The sequence below is a fragment of the Poromitra crassiceps genome (genome assembly GCF_964638095.1).
Source record: "Poromitra crassiceps genome assembly, chromosome: 20".
In the NCBI taxonomy this organism is placed as follows: domain Eukaryota; kingdom Metazoa; phylum Chordata; class Actinopteri; order Beryciformes; family Melamphaidae; genus Poromitra; species Poromitra crassiceps.
The window spans coordinates 5,062,082-5,087,897 of NC_139637.1; the positions used below are offsets into that span (position 1 = coordinate 5,062,082).

Below are 25,816 nucleotides of genomic sequence, written 5' to 3' on the forward strand. Positions count from 1 at the left end.
GATTGTTGACCTTTTTACATTTATCTTTTACTTTGTCAGTGTGCTGCTTCCAGGTCAACTTCTCATCAAATAACACTCCAAGGAATCTAATCACCCTAACCTGTTCTAAAGTGCCCATATAGTTTCAAGGATATTGTTTTCGTCGTTTAGAAAAACATATTACTTGTGTCTTTGCTACTGATAATTTAAACCCCCACTTATTTGCCCACTGTTCCACCATCTCAATTGCAGCCTGCAGTTTCCTGTCTATATTTCAGATTCCCCCCTATGTTTAACTGCTTGCCTACAGTCTTCATCAGAATCAGAATCAGAATCAGAAAGACTTTAATGATCCCCGGGGGGAAATTACAGTAGCTCGCTTACAGAACACACAGCATAAAATAAACAGTAGTAAATGCAATATTGAGCAAATAAGCAGAATAAGCAGAAGAACACAACATAGCATAGAATAACAGTAGTAAATGCGATAGAAAAAAATAAGTAGAATGTCTAAGTAAGCAAAAATACAGAAAATACGTAGAGTAAGTATACATTCCGTATTCATCCCACCACGGTACACTTTTCCTATCTTTACACCCTTTACTCATCGGTATCGTTTCCTTTGCTGACTCTATAATGGCTGCCACCAGCTTCTTATTAAACTCATCCACATCTAATATTTCCTCTCTAATTAAAGGTTCAACCTTAACCCAACTTATTTCCTGAAAATTCTCCCAATCAGCTTTATCAAATGTCCATCTCTGTATTATAATGTCCTCTTCTTGATTCACTTCTACTCCAACCTTAATTCTTATAGGATAATGATCACTCCCCACTGTGGATTTCTTTAACAGATCTATTTAGATCTATTGCACTCTCCTTATTTTGAGCACTGCTATATCTCGTACCTCCCGCATCATTCAGACATACTAATCTCTTATCCTCTATGTATTCCTCTAGAATTGAACTAGGGATGCACCGATTCACTTTTTTCACTTCCGAGCCGATTCCGATACCTGAATTTGGATATCTGCCGATACCGATATTATGCCGATACCAATATTTTTCTTGAATATACAGTATAGGCAAAGAGTTGGCCAATTAAAGATTTTTTTTAAAAATATAGCTTGCAAAAAGCAGACAAAATTAAGAAAATATACAAGGCAAAGAAGGATACTATTATACATGGGAAAATTACGGTGCCGCCCGCACTGGAATTGCAAAAAAGAAGAAAAAAAAGAAAGAAATCAGATTCCGATCCGATCCGTGAATTAGTGCCAATATCGGCACCCAATACCGATATTGGATCGGATCAGCCCCATCCCTAAATTGAACCATTTGCATCTGTTGTCTCACCTCCCCACATTGCAGTGTGTGAATTAAAATCCCCACACCAGATCATTTGATCCTGAATCTGATCTAATGTATCGTGGCACAATCTTTTACATGATTATAATAATTCACTATAACAACCTCATCTTTCTCTGTCCATATCTTAACCACTATTGACTCATATTCTTTCCCTACGTTAATTACTTTAAATCTAGTCCCCTTCCTCACAAATGTAGCCACCTCACCACCATTCCCAGTCTTCCTATCATTCTGAATAGCTACATAACCCTGTATTACAAAATCCCACTGTGATCTCAGCCACGTCTCCTGTATATTACATTAGGTTTATCTTGTAAATCTGCAACACATTTTTTTAATTCGTACCCATTAGCAATAACTCTTCTTGCATTCCACTGCAGTCTAGCTAAGAACATGATGCTACCCACCACATGATGAGAGTGGTTGTAATGACAATGATTGTGACCCATGCCTTCCTCCATTCAGTGTCTTCTCAATTTCATCACATACAAGACCCTTGATTCCAGGTATCTCTGCTGATTTCACTATTATTTTGATCTTCTCTCTCTTCTTATCTGTTTGTCCAGAGCAATTAATAACATCAATCATGAACAGTACATGACCCGGTTACCCAAGATAACACAGACCTTGTTGTGAGCAGTCTATATGTAGGAACTAGCTAGCAGCTAGTGGGTGTAGTTTGGTCTAAAGAAAATAGTTCCTACATGAAACTGCTCACAACAAGGTTTGTGCATTATCTTGAATAACCGGGTCATGATTTCTGGAAAGAGACATTGCTGATAAGTTTTTTCAAATGTATGTTTATGTCACTTCGACCACCACAAGCTGAGTGCCATCCAGTTCCATTGTATTTGAGAGAAGGCAGAAATCTTTATGGTTGATATCTCCAAAACTCAGGCAACTAACACAAAACAATCTAGGTGGATCAAAAGCACTACAGGTGAGAGGAAAAATATGTATTTTAGATTTTAGGGTGAGCTGTCCCTTTAAGTGGAGTTTGTCTTACACCCCGTCACAGCATTATGGCTTCTCTCCAGTGTGAATGCATGAGGCTAGCCTGAACACTTTCTGTGAATGTGTTGTTGATGTGCTGCTAGGTCACTTGAGAGACTGAAGCTGCCCTCACATTGGTCACAGGAGAATGGCTTCTCTCCAATGTGAATGCGCTGATGTCTTGTTAGGTGACTTGAGCGACTGAACCTTCTCGGACATAGTTCACACCAGTATGGCTTCTCTCCAGTGTGAATGTGTTGATGTGTTTTTAGGGCACTTGACTGACTGAAGCTCCTCCCACATTGTTCACACCAGTACGGCTTCTCTCCAGTGTGAATGCGTTGATGTGTTTTTAGGGCACTTGACTTACTGAAGCTCCTCCCACATTGGTCACAGGAGAATGGCTTCTCTCCGGTGTGAATGCGTTGATGTATTTTTAGGTCACCTGACTGACTGAAGCTCTTCCCACATTGGTCACAGGAGAATGGCTTCTCTCCGGTGTGAATGCGTTGATGTGTTTTTAGGTAATCTGACTGACTGAAGCTGCTTCCACATTGGTCACAGAAGTACGGCTTCTCTCCAGTGTGAATGCGTTGATGTGTTTTTAGGGGACTTAAGCGACTGAAGCTGCTCCCACATTGGTCACAGGAGAATGGCTTCTCTCCAGTGTGAATGCGTTGATGTCTTTTTAGGTGACTTGAGCGACTGAAGCTCCTCCCACATTGGTCACAGGAGTACGACTTCTCTCCAGTGTGAATGCGTTGATGTCTTTTTAGGGCACTTGAGTGACTGAAGCTCCTCCCACATTGGTCACAGGAGTACGACTTCTCTCCAGTGTGAATGCGTTGATGTGTTTTTAGGGCACTTGAGTGACTGAAGCTCCTCCCACATTGGTCACAGGAGTACGACTTCTCTCCAGTGTGAATGCGTTGATGTGTTTTTAGGGCACTTGAGTGACTGAAGCTCCTCCCACATTGGTCACAGGAGAATGGCTTCTCTCCAGTGTGAATGCGTTGATGTATTTTTAGGTCACCTGACTGACTGAAGCTCCTTCCACATTGGTCACAGGAGAATGGCTTCTCTCCAGTGTGAATGCGTTGATGTGTTTTTAGGTGACTTGACTGACTGAAGCTCCTCCCACATTGGTCACAGGAGTAGGGCTTCTCTCCAGTGTGAATGTGTTGATGTGTTTTTAGGTCACCTGACTGACTGAAAGATGTCCCACACTGCAGAGAGCGGTGGCGTTTTGGTCTGTTGGTGTCTCTCTGTTTCATGGAGGAAGATATAAAGGATATAAGTCATTACTATTTCTGACAAAGTATTTTATGATATGAAAGCATATGCTAACAGATAAACATATCTTGTCGTATGTACTGTGTAACCAGTGTTGGGGGAGACACATTACAAAAGTAACGCATTACAGGTAATATATTACTTTTAGCAGTAACACAGTAATATAACGCCAATAGGATTTTGGTAATATTATATCAGTTACTGTACTATGTCAAGTAATGTGAGTTACAACTTGAAACTGAGCTGCTGTCAGCTCCTCGGTAGGGTGCATTGAGTTACATTATGATGCATTCATCTACTCAGTGAAGTCAAGTATTGGTTGAAGGTCAATTATAACGTTATGACTTCACACAAAAATATTAGAGGGAATTATGCCCTGTTTACTGTAACTTCCTACACTATAGTTCTAAGCAGCTTATAATAATTAAAACTACTAATGCCAAGACTTCTTTTTATTTTTTTAATCAAAGCACATAAAAATAAAGATGTAATCATTTCCTACTTTTAATCAATTTGTGTTTTTGATGCAAATAACCACTATAGATGACAATAACAAAGTAAAAGGATAACATTTAGAACTGTGGACAGTTTACATTGACTTTAGGGCGGTTGACATTCTTTTCTTCGGGACGGTGGTGTCATCATAAAATGTCACATCATAAAATAAATGACACGTTATTTTATTTCATCCAGACCTGGACAACAGCAGCAGCTTTGCATTGTGAAATAGGGCTGGGTTAAAAAAAAAATCGATTTTTATTTTAATCCTTTGATATCGATTCATATGTCCAAAGAGATTGTTTATTTTATTTTTTATTTTTTTTAATAAACATAGGCTATAATATTATAGGCTGTGTGTGGTAGTTGAAACATAGTTTCAAGTTGACATTTATTTATGTTTGTAGTTGAAACAAAAACATAAATACTGTAGGCTACATAAATGGAAATGTTTGATCATTATTACTTTTAGAAATTATATAGGCTGAAATCAAATCACTGTGCATAATTGTGAAAGTGTCTTTATTGACAGATGAAAAGGCTGTTATTTACCCTTTTTCACCACCTGGTGGGTAAATATATGTGTAACTAAAACCATTAAAATTGACAACCGGTCCGCAACTTTTTTCCCCATGTATCTACCGGTCCTTGGCGCAAAAAATGTTGGGAACTCCTGTGTTACATAACTGGACAGTCATGTAATTCAGGTTACAGCTAAAAAAAACATGTCTATGGTATCACTAACCATATCGATATTGAAATTAATCGAATCGGAATCGAATCGGGATTAATCGATTCAGAATCTTGTGAATCCGAATCGATTCTTGAAATTTGAACCAATACCCAGCCCTTATTGTGAAATATCTCATCATAAATGTAGGAAGAACCACGCCAAACAGGCTAATGTTAGCAAAGTTAGCGAGGGAGAGAGAATACTTAGCAATCATTCTGACATACAGTACAACATCCTATAAATAGGTGAGCTAACAGATTAAATTGACCAACAGATTCTAATGTTCTCACCTCTTGTGAAGAAGTCATCTTTGTCTCTTGCTCTCTTCCTCCACCAGATCTCTTCCTGCCAATCAGCTGTGACATAATCAAACAGAGACTGTTGGTAAGACAGGAAACACAATGATGATCATAACAATGCTGTGAAATCAGTGTAGTGGAGTAGAAAGTATCAATATTTCCTTCTGAAATTATAAGTAGGAAGTATAAATTGATTTGTGTCCACATTCATGCTTCATGTTAATGTTCGGCCCAGAGCAGCCACAGAGGAGCCAGTCAGGAAGAGGAAGCCAGCCCTATCTGACTTATTTCCTGTGTTGAAATAGACTAGGCCTACAGCCTGTGTGTTGAAATAGACTAGGCCTACAGCCTGTGTGTTGAAATAGACTAGGCCTACAGCCTGTGTGTTGAAATAGACTAGGCCTACAGCCTGTGAAACACGGACTGTGTTTTGAAGTGTGACTTCTCTAGATGATAAATGTTCTCACATGCTGACATGCAGCCACTACACTACAGCATGTCTGACAAGAACACAACGAGACAACGTACACTATGTTGGTTACACTATGTTACTGTCCTCTTGTCTTTCTGTTACAAGTAGGCCTATTGTTATGTGTGCTTCTACACGAAGACAAGGATACATCAAATACTAGATTTACATTGGTGTCATATACAGATGCAAATGACTCGGCATAACAATGTAAATTAACTCTTATTACATATATGATTGAAATGGATATGACTTACATTTAGCCGCCCGCACAGATAGAAGTGACTAAGCAGAATGGGTCAACAAGCGCACCACTCCTTCTTCCCCTTTTGCTTATTCTTCCTCTTTTAGGTTTCATGGCGGCTGGCATCCATGTGTTGCATTATACCGCCACCTACTGTATTTATAAAAGCATCACATTTCAAACTACTACAGTATGTCAATACTACTAACAAGAATGCCAGCGTCCAATTTGTCTTTTCATGTTTGGTTGGAGCTTTTTCTTGAATCCTGTGTATGACTGTCTGTTGGGGTCTTGAGTGCTGAGGTACATCAAAAACGTTTGTTGTGTGTGTTTTGTTTTACGTGGGTGATGTCTTGCCTTCAGAAACGGTGGCGCAGCTGATTCCCGACGCAGGCTCGCCCCTCCACGAGCGCGTGCAGCAGTACCGTCAGCTGCTGGACGGCCTGCCCATGGACGCGTACACACACGGCTGTATCCTCCATCCAGAGCTCACCGCTGACTCCATGATCCCAAACTACGCCACCGCAGAAATACGTAGTAAGTGAAGCCAGTTCACCGTACTGTGTGGGCATGACTGTTCTGTACTGTGTGGGCATGACTGTTCACCGTACGGTGTGGGCATGACTGTTCACCGTACTGTGTGGGCATGACTGTTCTGTACTGTGTGGGCATGACTGTTCACCGTACGGTGTGGGCATGACTGTTCTGTACTGTGTGGGCATGACTGTTCACCGTACGGTGTGGGCATGACTGTTCACCGTACTGTGTGGGCATGACTGTTCTGTACTGTGTGGGCATGACTGTTCTGTACTGTGTGGACATGACTGTTCTGTACTGTGTGGGCATGACTGTTCTGTACTGTGTGGGCATGACTGTTCTGTACTGTGTGGGCATGACTGTTCACCGTACTGTGTGGGCATGACTGTTCTGTACTGTGTGGGCATGACTGTTCTGTACTGTGTGGGCATGACTGTTCTGTACTGTGTGGGCATGACTGTTCACCGTACGGTGTGGGCATGACTGTTCACCGTACTGTGTGGGCATGACTGTTCTGTACTGTGTGGGCATGACTGTTCACCGTACGGTGTGGGCATGACTGTTCTGTACTGTGTGGGCATGACTGTTCACCGTACGGTGTGGGCATGACTGTTCACCGTACTGTGTGGGCATGACTGTTCTGTACTGTGTGGGCATGACTGTTCTGTACTGTGTGGACATGACTGTTCTGTACTGTGTGGGCATGACTGTTCTGTACTGTGTGGGCATGACTGTTCTGTACTGTGTGGACATGACTGTTCTGTACTGTGTGGACATGACTGTTCACCGTACTGTGTGGGCATGACTGTTCTGTACTGTGTGGACATGACTGTTCTGTACTGTGTGGACATGACTGTTCTGTACTGTGTGGACATGACTGTTCTGTACGGTGTGGGCATGACTGTTCTGTACTGTGTGGGCATGACTGTTCACCGTACTGTGTGGGCATGACTGTTCTGTACTGTGTGGACATGACTGTTCTGTACTGTGTGGACATGACTGTTCTGTACGGTGTGGACATGACTGTTCTGTACTGTGTGGACATGACTGTTCTGTACTGTGTGGACATGACTGTTCATCGTACTGTGTGGACATGACTGTTCTGTACTGTGTGGACATGACTGTTCTGTACTGTGTGGACATGACTGTTCTGTACGGTGTGGACATGACTGTTCTGTACTGTGTGGACATGACTGTTCTGTACTGTGTGGACATGACTGTTCATCGTACTGTGTGGACATGACTGTTCTGTACTGTGTGGACATGACTGTTCTGTACTGTGTGGACATGACTGTTCTGTACTGTGTGGACATGACTGTTCTGTACGGTGTGGACATGACTGTTCTGTACTGTGTGGACATGACTGTTCTGTACTGTGTGGACATGACTGTTCTGTACTGTGTGGACATGACTGTTCTGTACTGTGTGGACATGACTGTTCTGTACTGTGTGGACATGACTGTTCTGTACTGTGTGGACATGACTGTTCATCGTACTGTGTGGGCATGACTGTTCACCGTACTGTGTCGGCATGACTGTTCACTAGGGGTGTCACGATACACTCAGTTCACGATACGATACGTATCACGATACTGGGTTCACGATAACGATACGATACGATACGATTTTAACAATATTTTTTTAAACTTGAATAATGACAATATATGACTGGAAAAGTAGTATTTTATTTGAAATGCACAAATACAAAACATGCTGTTGTGGGAAATTGTTATTACAATAACAACTAGAAAAAACATGAGATTGGAGATAAGGCTTATCTTGAAATAGAATGAGTTACACCGTCACTTAGATTTACTTTGAACTAAAAGGTTTCTCAGCAGTATAAATTCTCATTATGCATCTTCAGTTTTTCTTCAAACTCAAACAACAAGACTTTTCTTAGTCTATTTTTTATGCAAGTAAACAGTTTTGCCAGAAACTCAATTGAATGGTTTCTCTCCTGTATGTGTCTCTTCAGAGACTTGTTCAACTGAACTACTTTCCACACATTGAACTTCAACAAACAAAGACGTTTCTTTGTCTACTTTTGAAAAAAAAAAAAAAAAAAAAAAAAATCACGATATGAGATTTCATCTCAACGATACATATCGTGACGTTTTACTATCGCGAAATTTCGTGGGACGATATATTGTGACACCCCTACTGTTCACCGTACTGTGTGGACATGACTGTTCTGTACTGTGTGGACATGACTGTTCTGTACTGTGTGGACATGACTGTTCATCGTACTGTGTGGGCATGACTGTTCACCGTACGGTGTGGGCATGACTGTTCACCGTACTGTGTGGGCATGACTGTTCGTCAGCATTCCGCACGAATTGCATGAAGAAGAATAGTGGGGATATTTTGTGATGAATTAACAATTTACTTTGTTTCATTATCCAGCCTATGTATTTTTTTAAATTAAGTTCTTAATTTTTTTTTCTCCAGATTTTTCTCCCATTCTCTCCCCAACTCTCCCCCCTGCTGTCCACTGGCTTCCCACCCGCAGACACGGTCAATTGTGTCTGTAGCAAATGTCTGACCAAGCCGGAAGTACCGCTGGCGGGAATTGTCCCCGCGGGTCTCCGCCGTGGTAGGCGAGTGCTTTTACCTCTGCACTACCCAGTCGCCCCCTGGTGGTAGGCGGGTGCTTGTACCTCTGCACTACCCAGACGCCCCCTGGTGGTAGGCGGGTGCTTGTACCTCTGCACTACCCAGACGCCCCCTGGTGGTAGGCGAGTGCTTTTACCTCTGCACTACCCAGACGCGCCCTGGTGGTAGGCGAGTGCTTTTACCTCTGCACTACCCAGACGCCCCCTGGTGGTAGGCGAGTGCTTTTACCTCTGCACTACCCAGACGCCCCCTGGTGGTAGGCGAGTGCTTTTACCTCTGCACTACCCAGACGCCCCCTGGTGGTAGGCGAGGGCTTTTACCTCTGCACTACCCAGACGCCCCCTGGTGGTAGGCGAGTGCTTGTACCTCTGCACTACCCAGACGCCCCCTGGTGGTAGACTGGTGCTTGTACCTCTGCACTACCCAGACGCCCCCTGGTGGTAGACGGGTGCTTGTACCTCTGCACTACCCAGACGCCCCCTGGTGGTAGACGGGTGCTTGTACCTCTGCACTACCCAGATGCCCCCTGGTGGTAGGCGAGTGCTTTTACCTCTGCACTACCCAGACGCCCCCTGGTGGTAGGCGGGTGCTTGTACCTCTGCACTACCCAGACGCCCCCTGGTGGTAGGCGAGTGCTTTTACCTCTGCACTACCCAGACGCCCACAACCTGACATGTCTCCCGATAGTGTTTCTCAGCGATGTTTACAAGTGGGATTTGCTCCTCCTGCATAACTATGAATCTTTCTCACAGTTTCCACATCGATGCCAAACAAATCCCTATTTTATGTGGACAACCTGAACCTGATTAACATATTGTGTCATTCGATGCTCTTCAATACCAAAAGCCCTTAACGCAGCGGCTCACAGTGATGCCAGGTAATCGGCTCCATGGCCCAACAGCAGATATTCAAACTGCTCTCTCCCTCCATCGCCCCGTAAATCAAAGCAAAGGGCTCGACTGGCCAAAACGCTGCAGCAGAATCAGTCATCCAGGCACCCCGTGGCACACCATGGTCAGTCTGTAATATCTGTTCAACACCGTGGTCAGTCTGTAATATCTGTTCAATCAACCTGATGGCTTATTTAACTGGAGGCATGCACCAGTGATATGTCTGTGTAATTAGATCCACTAATGTTTATATGCAAAATGTTTTTTTCAGATTTTCTTCCCATAACTCTGACTGACTTTTGATCAGATTTTAAACTTCTGGTTTTTGAAGATTGTATTAATCCCAACACATTTCTTATTGCTGTATCTAACTGGCCAAAGGCAACAACTTTAAGATATTTCCAGTGCAGCTCCAGAGGACTTTGATCGTAGAAGATGAGCAGATATCTGAAAGATCTGATATGTAACAGTATAGAGTGATGATATGTAACAGTGTAGATGGATGATATGTAACAGTGTAGATGGATGATATGTAACAGTGTAGATGGATGATATGTAACAGTATAGAGTGATGATATGTAACAGTATAGAGTGATGATATGTAACAGTGTAGAGTGATGATATGTAACAGTATAGAGTGATGATATGTAACAGTATAGAGTGATGATATGTAACAGTGTAGATGGATGATATGTAACAGTGTAGATGGATGATATGTAACAGTGTAGAGTGATGATATGTAACAGTATAGAGTGATGATATGTAACAGTATAGAGTGATGATATGTAACAGTATAGATGATAATATGTAACAGTATAGATGATGATATGTAACAGTGTAGATGGATGATATGTAACAGTATAGAGTGATGATATGTAACAGTGTAGATGATGATATGTAACAGTATAGAGTGATGATATGTAACAGTGTAGATGGATGATATGTAACAGTATAGAGTGATGATATGTAACAGTGTAGATGATGATATGTAACAGTATAGAGTGATGATATGTAACAGTGTAGATGGATGATATGTAACAGTATAGAGTGATGATATGTAACAGTGTAGATGATGATATGTAACAGTATAGAGTGATGATATGTAACAGTATAGATGATGATATGTAACAGTATAGAGTGATGATATGTAACAGTGTAGAGTGATGATATGTAACAGTATAGAGTGATGATATGTAACAGTGTAGATGATGATATGTAACAGTATAGAGTGATGATATGTAACAGTGTAGAGTGATGATATGTAACAGTATAGATGGATGATATGTAACAGTATAGAGTGATGATATGTAACAGTGTAGAGTGATGATATGTAACAGTATAGATGGATGATATGTAACAGTATAGAGTGATGATATGTAACAGTGTAGATGATGATATGTAACAGTATAGAGTGATGATATGTAACAGTGTAGAGTGATGATATGTAACAGTGTAGATGGATGATATGTAACAGTATAGAGTGATGATATGTAACAGTGTAGATGGATGATATGTAACATTATAGAGTGATGATATGTAACAGTGTAGATGGATGATATGTAACAGTATAGAGTGATGATATGTAACAGTATAGAGTGATGATATGTAACAGTGTAGATGGATGATATGTAACAGTATAGAGTGATGATATGTAACAGTATAGATGATGATATGTAACAGTATAGAGTGATGATATGTAACAGTATAGAGTGATGATATGTAACAGTATAGAGTGATGATATGTAACAGTATAGAGTGATGATATGTAACAGTATAGAGTGATGATATGTAACAGTATAGAGTGATGATATGTAACAGTATAGAGTGATGATATGTAACAGTATAGAGTGATGATATGTAACAGTATAGAGTGATGATATGTAACAGTATAGAGTGATGATATGTAACAGTGTAGAGTGATGATATGTAACAGTGTAGAGTGATGATATGTAACAGTGTAGAGTGATGATATGTAACAGTATAGAGTGATGATATGTAACAGTGTAGATGGATGATATGTAACAGTGTAGAGTGATGATATGTAACAGTGTAGATGGATGATATGTAACAGTGTAGAGTGATGATATGTAACAGTATAGAGTGATGATATGTAACAGTATAGAGTGATGATATGTAACAGTATAGAGTGATGATATGTAACAGTATAGAGTGATGATATGTAACAGTGTAGAGTGATGATATGTAACAGTATAGAGTGATGATATGTAACAGTGTAGAGTGATGATATGTAACAGTATAGAGTGATGATATGTAACAGTATAGAGTGATGATATGTAACAGTATAGATGATAATATGTAACAGTATAGATGATGATATGTAACAGTGTAGATGATGATATGTAACAGTATAGAGTGATGATATGTAACAGTATAGAGTGATGATATGTAACAGTATAGAGTGATGATATGTAACAGTGTAGATGGATGATATGTAACAGTGTAGAGTGATGATATGTAACAGTGTAGATGGATGATATGTAACAGTGTAGAGTGATGATATGTAACAGTATAGAGTGATGATATGTAACAGTGTAGATGGATGATATGTAACAGTGTAGATGGATGATATGTAACAGTGTAGAGTGATGATATGTAACAGTGAAGATGGATGATATGTAACAGTGTAGATTGGAATTTTCCTGGCCTTATATGCTTGATGTGGTAACCAGCGAGCACAGACTGACAAAACGAGTGTCTCCCTCTGCCCTCAAGGGGGTGTGGAAGAGTCATCGATGAGAATAAGCTCTCTGAATACTGAATAGTTGGATATCTGCCTCTCCTTGGAGGATTGGAGGATTGTGCACATTGGTCTCTTGAGCGCCTGTCCTGCAGAAATACGGACATTGCACTTTGAAAACCAGCTGGAAAGCCATCAAGTGTCTCTCTACAATGAGCTGTGTGGCAGCACAGTGTTTCCCCTACCATTCTACAATGCATTCTACATACAACAGCGCCCCCGCCACGCCAGGCCAGAAAAGAAATTGCAAAAAAATAAAAAAATGCTCTCCCCAAAATTTAAATAAACCTTTATGGCATATTATTACAATACAACAATACTGGTGTTGACAGTAATAAAAGGTGCCAAATCATTCGAAACAATAAGCATTTTGCTTTTAGGAGCATTGTGCCAGTGTGCAGCGCTGTTCCAAAACGTGTCAACGTGTGTCGTTGCCTGAGAAACGCACATCCCATAATACAACTGTTTGCATCGCATCCCATAATAGTATGATGATACTTGGGATGCCATTGCCAACATAGATGTGAACAGGTTAGCTAAAAGTTTAGTGTCACCAGCGACGGCCCCCACCGTTGCGGTCGGGGTACGTTTCGAAATCCCTGCAGGCCTTAACATTTTTCTAGGGGAAACACTGCAGCACTGTATACACTTATAACTACAGTAACAGCTGTCTGTTGCACTCACATCCTATATTACAATAACCTCCATATTGCCAATAACTTAATAACCTAATAACCTTATAATCAAAGTGTTCAAGTATGCATTTGATCAAACTGAATATGTTTCTAGATTAAAGCACGAGACTGAAGTGTGTGTCTGTGTGTGTGTGTGTGTGTGTGTGTGTGTGTGTGTGTGCGTGTGTGTGTGTGTGTGTGTGTGTGCGTGTGTGTGTGTGTGTGTGTGTGTGTGTGTGTGTGTGTGTGTGCGCGCGCGAGCGCGCGTGCGTGTGCGTGTGCGTGTGCGTGTGCGTGTGCGTGTGTGTGTGTGTGTGTGTGTGTGTGTACGTACACAGGACATCTGGCCAACGCTGCGTCGGAGCTGATGAAGCTGGACCACGAGGAGCCCCAGCTGACAGAACCTTACCTCTCCAAGCAGAAGAAGCTCATGGTGAGATGATGATGGTTGTGTGTGTCTGGGCGAGGCAGCACCTTGGAGGAGCACACAGACTTGTAACAAAGATGGCTTGCTATTGTGAAGGTTCAATTGGCTCATTTACTTCCCGGAGCTGATTGTGTGATGGATGCCTACAGGGCCGACTTGTCCCTAAACACTGACCCTGGGTCAGATATTGTTGCATTTGACTAACTGTTACGGACCAGGCAATCTGATCCCAGGTCACACTATGAACATAATACAAAGTACACACACACACACACACACGCATGCATGCACACACACACCCACGCACGCACACACACACGCACGCACGCACGCACACACACACACACACACACACACACGCACACACACACACACACACACGTCTCTCGTTAATTTAAAGTTGTCCTTGCTGCTTGTTGTACACAGTTAACCCATTGATACCTGATGCAGCATTTGTGTGTGTATCCCTTTAATACACGGTTCGCGGTCTTAAAGGGATACACACACAAATGAGGGATATACACGCAAATGCTGCATCGGGTATCAATGGGTTAAGCATTTTCACTCCCGAGTGCGAGCGAGAGAACATGCTTTGTTGAAAAAGGCCCAGAAACGTATGAAATATAAACCTTTATAATGTAAAGTATACATATTTCACACATATTTTGTATTAACTGAAATTTGATCAGTGAGATGACGTGTCAGCTGTCATTTCCCTAATGACTTGTACCATCATTATAGGTTGGCCAGACATTTGAAGCAATGTAGTTTGCGTTAACAACCATTATTTTAATCTAGAATGACATTAAAATAATATATTTTTTAATTATGCATGGGTGCTGGTTTCGCTCTTGAGATGCAAGTTTTGTGTCGACAGGCAAAAATCTTGGACCATGATAACGTGAACTACCTGAAGAAGATTCTGGGAGAGTTAGCCATGGTTCTAGATCAAGTGGAGGCCGAACTGGAGAAGAGGAAACTGGAGTATCAAGGTACGCACCAATGGCCATTGCACCTTGCAGTGTTTCCCCTAGACATTTTTTCAGGCCTGGAGGGATTTCGAAACGTACCCCGACCGCAACGGTGGGGGCCCTCGCTGGCGACGCTAAACCTTTAGCTAACCTGTTCACATCTATGTTCGCAATGGCATCCCAAGTATCATCATACTATTATGAACAGTTGTATTATGGGATGTGCGTTTCCCAGGCAACGACACACATTGACACGTTTTGGAACAGTGCCGCATGCTGGCACAATACTCCTGAAAGCAAAATGCTTATTGTTTTGAATGATTTGGCATCTTCTATTACTGTCAATGTAACCGAGTTGAATCAGCGTGGATTCCTCGTGAGTCCCGAGTGGTAGCGAGTGGATTGGTTAAACTCACTCCCCGGGTATAAAGGCATGTTAACCAGCTCCGCCAAGGGAGCTAGCTCTCTTGGCATTGCGGTTAACATGTCGGACTCCCAAGCTGAAGGTCGGCGGTTCGTACCTGGACAAGCCCTTAACATGGGTTGCTGCAAGTACCACCTACACAACGCCGTTACATCAACACCAGTATTGTTGCATTGTAATAATATGCCATAAAGGTTTATTGAAATTTTGGGGAGAGCAGGGGGGGGATGCAAATTTTTCTCCGGCCTGGCGGGGGCGCTGTTGGCCTGGCGAGCCCGCCAGGCCTGTAGAATGGTAGGGGAAACACTGCCTTTCCATAACGCTACGCGCGTGAGATTCCTATGGGTGGAGACTCCGGAGATGATGTGCGTATGTATACTCCCACCACTTACTGTATATAGCCTCAGCCCCCAGGTGAGTCGCATACTATTGCTCGAGTGACATCACTGATGACATCACAATCATGACACACATTGCCGCCACAGACAGACACCACTTAAACAATTTTAACTAAAGAAGAAATTACATTTTACATGTTATAGATTACGTTTTTTTTTTTAATCATCACCATCATGGAAGCATCACGTTTCATACTGTACTGCAGTGATACTCAACTGGCGGCGCCCCCTGTGTGGCCCGCAATGGAATTGCAATTTTTTTTTTTTTTACAGTGCACCTGAATGCAACATGCAAGATACCCGCTGAATAAGTGTCCAAATGGCCAAATGGCCAATGTCATTCTGGCCAATACTCCACTTCTGTTATAGGATTTCAGTCTGGAATATGGAATATCTTTCAATAATCTATGATTTAGCTGCTAAATTGTCAAATACCGCCGTCTGCTCGCTAGCCAGGCACTTATGTACTGTATGTACTTAACCTAACTAACTATCCGGTGTGCACAACATTGCCAGACTGAACTCCGGCCGGCACCCCAAAAACCTACAATCCGCTACAGAAAAATGTATATTGTTTGTTTATTAACTGGCCCCTGGCCTTCTATCATTTCACGAAAGTGGCCCCCCGGGCAGAGCAAGTTGAGTATCCCTGCTGTACTGTATATTGGAGACCCAGGCCCATGTTATACAACATGATGTTTTCTCTTTCTCTCCACAGGTGAAAGATGTGAGTTGTGGCTATGTGGACCTGACTTTACGCTAGCGGACGTCTGCCTCGGAGCCTTGTTGCACCGGCTCAAGTTCTTGGGACTTTCTAAGAAATACTGGGAGGACGGCAGCCGGCCCAACCTGCAGTCCTTCTTTGTGCGCGTGCAAAAACGCTACGCTTTCCGCAAGGTCCTGGGCGACATCCACACGACGCTGCTGTCGGCGGTTCTACCCAACGCATTCCGCATGGTGAAAAAGAAGCCGCCGTCTTTCTTCGGGGCCTCTTTTCTCATGGGCTCCCTCGGCGGGATGGGCTACTTTGCCTATTGGTTTTTAAAAAAGAAATACATGTAGTGAATGCCCCTCTTTGCTGTGTTCAATGTCTGTGTCATTTGTGTGATGTTTCAACTTTTTCCCGTCATGTTTTATGACTGCAGGAAAACATATGAATCTATATAGAGACCGCTATTACGTACCTGGGTGAACAAAGAGTATTAAGAACATTCCATAAGCAGGAATTCTTGACAGCACATGTTCTGCTCATCAATGCCTTCATCGAGTTTTGATTTCGGGGCAACTTGCAGGTCTCGTGTCTGAAGGCCTGGAAGTCCTCGTTTGGCTTTGGTTGGAGGCGTGCATCGGGTCCAGTTCTCCTGAACATCCCAGTCCAATGGTCTTCATCATGTAGAGGAGCCAGGCAAAAATGCTCTGAGGCTGCATCACCATAGTCAGTAACACCAACGCAGGGCTTCATTGACCTTTGCATGTCACTATACGGTTGAATTATAGTCGTTAATCCATCTATTGCTCTTCACTCGTTGCGTTGGCCTGGGGGGGGGGGGGGGGGTTCTATTGCTCTTCACTCGTCGCGTTGGCCTGGCAGTAAAAAACCCAGGAGATTCTACAGGACAGAATACGTACGTGATCATCTCTGCGCTGCCACAAACTGCCAGATGAGATGAAAGATGCAGGCAAACGTTCGCTTAAGTCTGCACCCAAAACACAGTAACACACACACACACACATACACGCACACACACACACACACACACACATGCACGCGTGCACGTTCACACGCACGCACACACACACACAACAGTTATTTAGTGCACGGTAAATTACACACACACACACACACACACACACACACACACAACAGTTATTTAGTGGACTGTAAATTACACACACACACAGCACACAGTAAAGGCAGCACGTACAGTAGTGCTGCATGGACTCATCGTCACTCAGGATTGACACAGAAAATCAGACGCTCTGTGTTTGAAACGTTGACACTTGACACTTGACACAACTGGTAGTAATATTGTAAATTCTGCATCTATGGCACAGCGGTGTTGTGTGATAGGTCCAGAATGTATCGCATTGCATGGGTTTGTATTGTGTGAGCGTTTGGTGACGGGCGGACACGGAGGATTTGGTGTCGAACATGAAGCCACAAAGGTCTAAATGTGAACGTTTCTCAGAGTAACCTGCGCTGTACGTTGTATGTTGGAGGTGGTTCGAGGGGCTCGATCCCTCAGCAACACTTGAGCAAGGAACCACTGGATTTTGACTGGTTTGTCCCCCCGACTCCTGACAAGACACAGATTGTTTTTACAGAAGATATTTATAATAATTACACATTGTTCCATTTATTTCACCACACAAAGGGGAAGCGAGAAGAAAAGCTGACTCATCTCAAGGATGACGAGGATGATCAAACCTTTCCTCCGGCTAACCTTGCCAGCCCACTGGCTCGGTCTGGTTGTTTTATTTTATTTTATGTACTTTGCTTGTCTCACATTCTATGTTTTATGGGAGAACATTCTGCATTTCTTGTCGTACCTCCAGGGTTTCACTTCAACATGTTATGATGGAGCTCCAGAAGCAGCGCGCTCAATAGGTTTGAACTCATGTCAAGTAAGGGTTGGAGTTGTAAGCTTCTATTGTCTCTGGTTGTACAGACATTCTTACTGTTTACTGTGAAGAAACTAAACCTCTTATGGGAACTCTGACTCAAGCTGCTCGGCTTAAAGGCAGTGCAGTTCCCCCCGCCCAACCGCTTAAGGCGAACATACAGCTATATTGAATTTGACGACACAGGGTTTACATTCTGTGATTAAAGGGGATTATTGTTGAGAAGCCTTGGATCATGAACAAGGTGGTTTATGTGAACTTGAGTTTTTCAACAGGAAGCCAATATCTGCTGCTCCGTGTTTCCTATCACCACAGAAAGAGTCTCTGCAGACGGTTCAGTAGCCCCCTGCTGGTGTGGAGGAAGAGAACGTTTAACCAAAGACCATGATCAATACTCCTTTAATAGCAGCGTCTCTTAGCGGTGTCATATCTGATCATTCAGTCTCACTGATTCTCACAATGAAAATTCCTCTAGAAGTTTAGAAGCTGTAGTCCGTTCAGTTTGATGTTTTGTATGGAGAGTGCAGTAGAGCCACATCGATTTAACGGTTTGGAATCAGTACTTTACAGAAGTGCGTTAAAGGAAAGAGAGACAATTTGATTCCAAACTATTTTTGCATGGGAGTAGCAGTGATGCAAATGGCACAAATGAGAAGATTTTGAATTTGAATTTGTCAGGATTGGAAGTGAGGAAGCGGACATTTAAGTGTATATTTACAATACTATTTGCCGTTTCGATTTAGCCCTAGGATTAGCCCAAGTGTATGTCAGCATTCATCTGAAGTCTTTTTTCTTTCTGTTGACTTTCAGACCGTCAAAACATTCACTTATTTTGTAAAGTGACAAACAGCAGACGATGAGGGGTGGGGTAGGGCGAGTTCAGGAAGAATCTCACTTCATGACCAGCCTTTCATTATGTGAACGCTTGTATATTTTTGATTATCGCATTACAATGACTCCACTGCTGCTTCTGACCTAACCATGACATGCTTCTGACCTAACCATGACACCTGACACCATGACACCTGACGATTAGGATCATGCAAAGAATTCAAGTTGAGAAATCCTAGTTATTTGTGGCCATTATATTTCACAATAGTATTTTTTTATTTTTTACTTTTTATTTTTTATATTTATATATATGCATTTATTTATGGTGCTTTTTATGATGTTTGTTCATAAGCCTTAATTTATTCAGTTGCCATCAATGACAAATAAATAATGAAAATGGATCCCAACCGTTTCTTTTGCCAAAAACGCAGTGCTCCTGTGGACCTTGTAGTGTGACAAACCTCATGAAAATACACATGAAACAGAAAAAGAGTAAGTTATTACTCCTGATATTACCACTGACATTTTGCCATGATGTATTCCCTAACTTAAGTTGTATTAAAGAAATACAAATATTCCCCATCAAAACGATTTTAATAGGATTATTCTCTTGCACCAAAGAGAAACAATACATACTCTAATGCAAAACCATAGGGCTAGCCTACTACTAGAGCAGTGGTTCCCAACCCGGGTACGTGGAGATACTACAGGTGGTACTTGAGAGAGAGGGGAAAACAGAAAAATGTAAGAATAAATCATGAAATTGTTCAAATAAATCTGCTCAGAGTCAGGAGGCACTAATTACAACTCTTTCACTCCATTTCTTATTTTGTAATGTTATATTTTTCAAAGGGTTATAATTCTTTCATTGCATCATATTGTCTTATCTTGTAGTTTTCCAAGTAAAAGGTCGTAGTTGGGTAAAGGGGGTACTTGAATTCAGAAATCAGGGAAAAGGGGTACTGAAGCCAAAAAAAGCTGGAGAACCACTGTACTAGACTAATAATGTATGGCACATGTTACAATTATATTGATCATATTACCAAGCTTATCCTGTCAACATACAGTGTTGGTAAGAACTTACTCCGGGCACAGTCACCCAAAACCATGTACAAAGTCAACAAAAATGTACCGATCCTTCAAATCATATGTGCAGGACTTCAAAATGTGTCTGAAATGTAGGTCTACTGCAGTAACAGTATCTGAATTGGTTCTGAAGGTAGCTTTGCATTAGAAATATTGAACGGCTTTGGTCTGCCAAAGTAGGGTCATCATACATGTCATCAGTGCTGTACAATGGCAACTGTAAACAATCTCAAGTGTTCCCGTTCCGACATCTAAAAATAGGGATTAGGCCTATTTAATTCCACCAATTTACATTGAAACGAATCGAGCGTTATTATGGCAACAAACAAAACAGTGAAACGCACAGAGCTGTGGCGTGAGAAGCGGAGCGGCCGGAGGTGAGACAGCAGTGCGACGCTTTGCTTTTATCTCAGATTACCTCAGAGTCATTTTGGGAACAGCAGCTGCCAACCACCATGCAGCCAATCCCCTCTGTACAAAATGACCTTTCTGTACGGAAGGAAAAACTTTAAAATAGCGTGGTGGTCAACTTGGACCCGTCCATCTTTAGTGTTGTTGTTGTTGTTGTTGTTGTGAGCATGGCATTAACATTGGCAATAATAAGAGTGAGTGGTTGCATCTTAGGCGCGTTGTTTGTGTTCTTTTGGCTGGCGCTGCGGGGGCAGTCCGGGCGACAGTGGCTTTAGGTACCAGACCCGGTATGTCAGGTACCAGGCCAGCAGGCCGCACAAGGTGCCCAGCAGCTTGTGAGACGGGTCGTGGAAGTAGACGGAGGTGCAGGCAAACATCCACACCCAGATCACCACGATCATATTCAGCGCCACGTACAGCAGGTTGAGCACCACCCTAGGCAGGGCGGACAGGCTGGCCGTCTGCACGCAGGCCATGGGGGCCGTTTCCTCCACGATGAAGAGGGCGGAGTAGGCCAGGATGAAGGAGTGCCCCGAGATGTCGTAGCCGCGCCAGTGGAAGCCCGCCCTCCTGCAGCTGGCTTTGGACGTGAACTCCTCGTTGATCACGTCCACGGCGTTGTTGTGGTCGAAGCACGAGCCGGTGGCGTCTTCGATGTAGAAGAAGGTCTCGGTGCACGTGTACCAGATGGCCGTGGCCACCAGCAGAGACAGCAGCCGCCGGCAGAGGAAGGACACGCTCCGGTTGAAGGAGGAGTTGGAGAGGAGGAGGAAGGGCGTCAGCAGCAGCAAGGTCCAGCCCCAGGACACTTTGACAAAATACCTGAGAGAGAACACGGGTTACAGTCAGCTACTCATTTAGGAATGATTCGTGTCTCTACAGTAGTGGTTCTCAACTAGGGCTCCTTGTTGAGGGGGTACCAAGTGGTCGCCAGAATATTGATGAAATGTTCAAACTTCACCATTATTTAATTTACAATAGGTTAGTGCAATTAGAGAATGCAAAGAGGAATGTTTATTTTGATCACATTTTCATTGTTATCTCTACCTACAATACAGATCAGGTTAGTCATAGAATTCTGGACAAAATCATATCTAATACAAAATATTCTCAGATTGGGGTTCTAGAGTCACATCCTCATGGACTAAACTGGGGTCCTCCTTGAAATGAAAAAGGTTGAGAACCACTGACTGCTCTCTAACCTACAGCCATGAGCATGCACCTGACCTGACGCATTGTTTTGACACTAGCAAAGCAGCTTATGACTTGGCTAACGTTAGCGTTAGCTCAATAATGCTACCTCCGATTTAAATCCAACTAACATTGCTAAATGTATTAACGTTACAACATTACAAGCTGAATTATTTAAGCTCGTTTCGGGGGGGGGGAATAGCAATGGTCATCATCATCATTCAGCACCAAGTCATTCGAAAGCTCCACACAGCAGCTAAAGCTGACGTTAGCTACACTAGCCTGTTAGCTAACATATATTAGCTTAACACTTACATGTTCAGGGCATTTTTGCTGCTGCTGAAATACGTCTCGGGGACGAGCTGCAACTCTTTGAGGATTGAACCCACGAATGTAATAACCAAGAAGATCCAGGGGAAGTTGATTCGGACAGCCGGGACCCTCCAAAGCGACACAAACCTGTCCACAATGACATCCACCGCTGCCATGTTGACAAGAGAGGAGAAGAGCGACTGAGCTGTGACGTCACCGCGGGTTACCCGGCCTGGGGTTACCCAATGAGTAACCTCGCGTCACCAGGCTCTTCTCGGCGAGAAAGACGAGAAAGACTATTTGACATTCTTCCCCATAGAATAGAATAGAATAAAATAGAATAGAATAGAATATTAGGGAACAGTTTGAAACCTAGCTTATTTCCTGTCAGATATTGTACTGCAATAGGAACAGAGGGCATTGAGAATATGTATGTTGTCAAGTTGAAATAGTAGAATAGAATAGAAAAATGGACTGTGTAACACTCATACATCTTTCAGTATTTGGGTTATGATAACTTTTTATATTGGAGTGACAGCTAACGCCTTGAGAGTTTTATGCTCGTTTGTAAAATATATCTCCGACAGACACATTAACAAGGTAGCCTATTTCGGTCTTTATGTCTTGTAGTATTTAGTAGTAGTAGTTGTTGTTGTTGTTGTTGATAGTTGCCATAACAACCAGAACCACCCCTGTTGGAAAGACGTGCACACGCTGGGTAGGAAGCGTTGTTGTCCCGGAGGCGTGATTTCTAACCCCACATAGGATAAGCAATAACCACGCCCTGTGGCGCCGGGATTGGCCAGGAGCATTGAAGCTTGGGACTAAAGCACCTGGGGTTTTTCATCTTTTAAAATAAAGATGTTTAAAAAACTATTGCTTGTTACATTTTCAGTGCTGTACCTTTTCTCTGGGTAAGAATTGAGCTTGAAATTAACGATAATCATACATTATATTATATTAGCTATGAACGTGAACACAACACCGTTTATATTATTGCATGTTTTTGTAGATTGTGTACATTGTGTAGATTACAATTATTATGCTTATTATTAGTATTACTATGCTAAGGAAGGTAGGTGACCATAATTCATTTCAATGTCCGCTCTCAATGTACGCTCTCGAAATCGCTGTCTGTTCTCAAGAGCTATTCAGTTGGTTCATGAAATCGCTGGGCTGCGTCAGGGCTGCGTGCCCTCCAGTGTTGCTCCTGGCCAATCCCGGCACCACAGGGCGTGGTTATTGCTTATCCTTTGTGGGGTTAGAAATCACGCGTCCCGGAGGCGATATTTTTTTTCGGATGATGGCGAAGGCTATGCGAAGGCATAACCCGCCCCTCTCTGCCTCTGATTGGCCTAGCGTCAAACTTCCATCCAAACACATTCGCTTGGCTATCCTGCATTACATCTCTGTTACAGTCTGTGGTCAGACCGTCAGACTCAGTGGGTCAGACAGACATACAGCAGTTACGCTTGCTAGCCTGCATGAAAGACGCCAGTGTGTTTATGTTTAATATAGTCATATATAATCTATGGTTTATAACGCTGCCACTAATCAGAGGCAGAGAGGGCCAGGGGCGGGTTATGCCTTCGCCATCATCCGAAAAAAATATCGCTTCCGGTAAGCTAGCTACTGGTTGGTTGGCTAACTAGCGAATGTTAGCCGTTAGCTAACATTAAAACTCGACAAACACAGACATGCAGAGCTCCAAAAACAGAGCAATTCGTGATTTTGTTACTGTAGTTTCTGCAGAGTAACGTCCATGTACCTTTATGGATTGCAGGGGGTTGGTATTGCAAAGGGATCTGACGGATAATGCAGTAACAGTCAGCAGCTATGATACAACGAGCCAGTCGGGGGGAGGAAGTCCATATATGGTCCATCCGGTCATGGGTCGTCATCACAGGATAACGCGATTGGCTGGCTCAGATCTGTTCAAATCTGAGCCAGCCAATCACGTTGTCCTGCGATGTTTGGGAGCTGTATAAAAGGCGACCGCTGACCGGGGTGGAGGGGAGAGGAGAGGGGGGGAGGGGAGAGGGGAAGGAGAGATGGGAGAGGAGGAGAGGAGGATGGGAGAGGAGAGGGGGAGAGAAGGGGAGAGGGGAGAGGGGGGGGAGGATGAGGAGACCAGAGGAGAGGGGAAGAAAGGGGGAGAGAAGAGGGGAGAGGGGGAGAGGATGAGGAGACCAGAGGAGGGGGAGGATAGGGGGAGACAAGAGGGGGAGGATGAGGAGACCAGAGGAGAGGGGAGGAGAGGGGGAGAGGGGGAGGGGGGAGGAGAGATGGGAGAGGAGAGATGGGAGAGGAGAGGAGGAGGATGGGAGAGGAGAGGGGGAGGATGGGAGAGGAGAGGGGGAGGGGAGGGGGAGGATGGGAGAGGAGAGGGGGAGGGAGAGAAGGGGAGAATGGGAGAGGAGAGGGGGAGAGGAGAGGAGGGGAGAGGGGGAGGATGGGAGAGGAGAGGGAGAGGAGGGGAGGGGAGAGGATGAGGAGACCAGAGGAGAGGGGAGGTGAGGGGAGAGATGGGAGAGGAGAGGGGGAGGATGGGAGAGGAGAGGGGGATGGGAGAGGAGAGGAGGGGAGAGGAGAGGAGAGAGGGAGAGAAGGGGAGAGGGGGAGGAGAGGAGGAGGAGAGGAGAGGGGGAGAGGAGAGGAGGGGAGAAGGGGAGGATGGGAGAGGAGAGGGGAGGGGGGGAGAGGAGAGGGGGAGAGGAGAGGGGGAGAGGAGGGGAGGGGAGGATGGGAGCGGAGTGGAGAGGGGGAGGATGGGAGAGGAGAGGAGAGGGGGAGAGGAGAGGAGAGGGGGGGAGAAGAGGAGAGGGGGGGAGAGGATGGGAGAGGAGGGGAGAGGGGGAGATCCTAAGAAGATTATTGTTCTATACTGAGAATAATCTCTTATTGACAGAGAGAAAATGAGAGACTTAGCCAGCCAGACCCGGGTTTGCCTTCTTCTTTTGTTACCTGAGATGTGCTCATTTCTTTCTGGCTCTGGCTCATGTTTGCACAGACGGAGTCTTTAGTGTTTAGATGCAAGTCAGGGGGTCAAAGTGTCGGTTCATGCAGGCCAACTTTCAGAAACGAAATGCAGACAATTTTCATACAGTATCAGCCCACTGGTGTTACATAAGTTAATATATAATAATGTTGGTGATGATGACAAAGTGTCAGAGTTGAGTCTGGCTGTTGCGGAGTTATTATGATTGTATAAACTTCTTTATAGCACTGGGAGAAATGTATGACAGATAAATCTCCCCCTTTGGATCTGAATTAAAATTCTCTCATGCAGCCTGAAGGCTTGTCCTTGATGCACTTGGCAATAAGCTTCTCCTAGAAATCACATTTTCCAGACACGCCTGTTGTGTTCCTTCCTGAAGTCACCATCTCAAGCATTGATGCCAGTCTACACTCCTGCTGCTGCAGAGCATTGATGCCAGTCTACACTCCTGCTGCTGCAGAGCATTGATGCCAGTCTACACTCCTGCTGCTGCAGAGCATTGATGCCAGTCTACACTCCTGCAGGAGACAAAAATGTGTTGAAATGAAATGTTTTCCGATGACAATAGGTTAAAAAGAGTTTGGACTTTAAAAATGGTTCCAATAAGGTCTGTCGCTGCGAGGCTGCAGAAAAGATATTACAGAGACATCCAGAATGAATGCTCAAAGTATTGTGAGCATGCTAAATGCAAACACATCTTCTGGTTTCTGCAGTATGAAAATCTCAAGCAAATATGAGAGGGGACGAAGCATTAGAAGAAGCTTTCCTGCCACAGCAAGAGGCCCAGGCTT

The 25,816-nt window shown here is 43.5% G+C and overlaps 2 protein-coding genes across 2 annotated transcripts in view; one reads left to right on the forward strand and one right to left on the reverse strand.

Annotated features, from left to right (window-relative positions):
• The window catches only part of gdap1l1 (ganglioside induced differentiation associated protein 1-like 1), a gene marked incomplete at its 3' end in the record, with an annotated part of 366,738 nt that extends 350,102 nt beyond the window's left edge, over positions 1–16,636 (forward strand). Inside the window, exons 3-6 of the mRNA XM_083657072.1 lie at positions 6,243–6,416; positions 13,693–13,787; positions 14,659–14,773; positions 16,293–16,636. Of these exons, the coding sequence (XP_083513198.1) occupies positions 6,243–6,416; positions 13,693–13,787; positions 14,659–14,773; positions 16,293–16,636 (728 nt within the window). The remainder of the gene's footprint in view (positions 1–6,242; positions 6,417–13,692; positions 13,788–14,658; positions 14,774–16,292) is intronic.
• A 3,056-nt stretch (positions 16,637–19,692) lies between these two features.
• fitm2 (fat storage inducing transmembrane protein 2) lies at positions 19,693–22,203 on the reverse strand (the record flags this gene model as incomplete). The annotated part of the gene is made up of 2 exons (XM_083656373.1): positions 19,693–21,346; positions 22,031–22,203. 2 exons carry the CDS (start codon positions 22,201–22,203, stop codon positions 20,734–20,736), a joined length of 786 nt encoding a protein of 261 aa, XP_083512499.1. The 3' UTR covers positions 19,693–20,733.
• Positions 22,204–25,816: the final 3,613 nt, after the last annotated feature.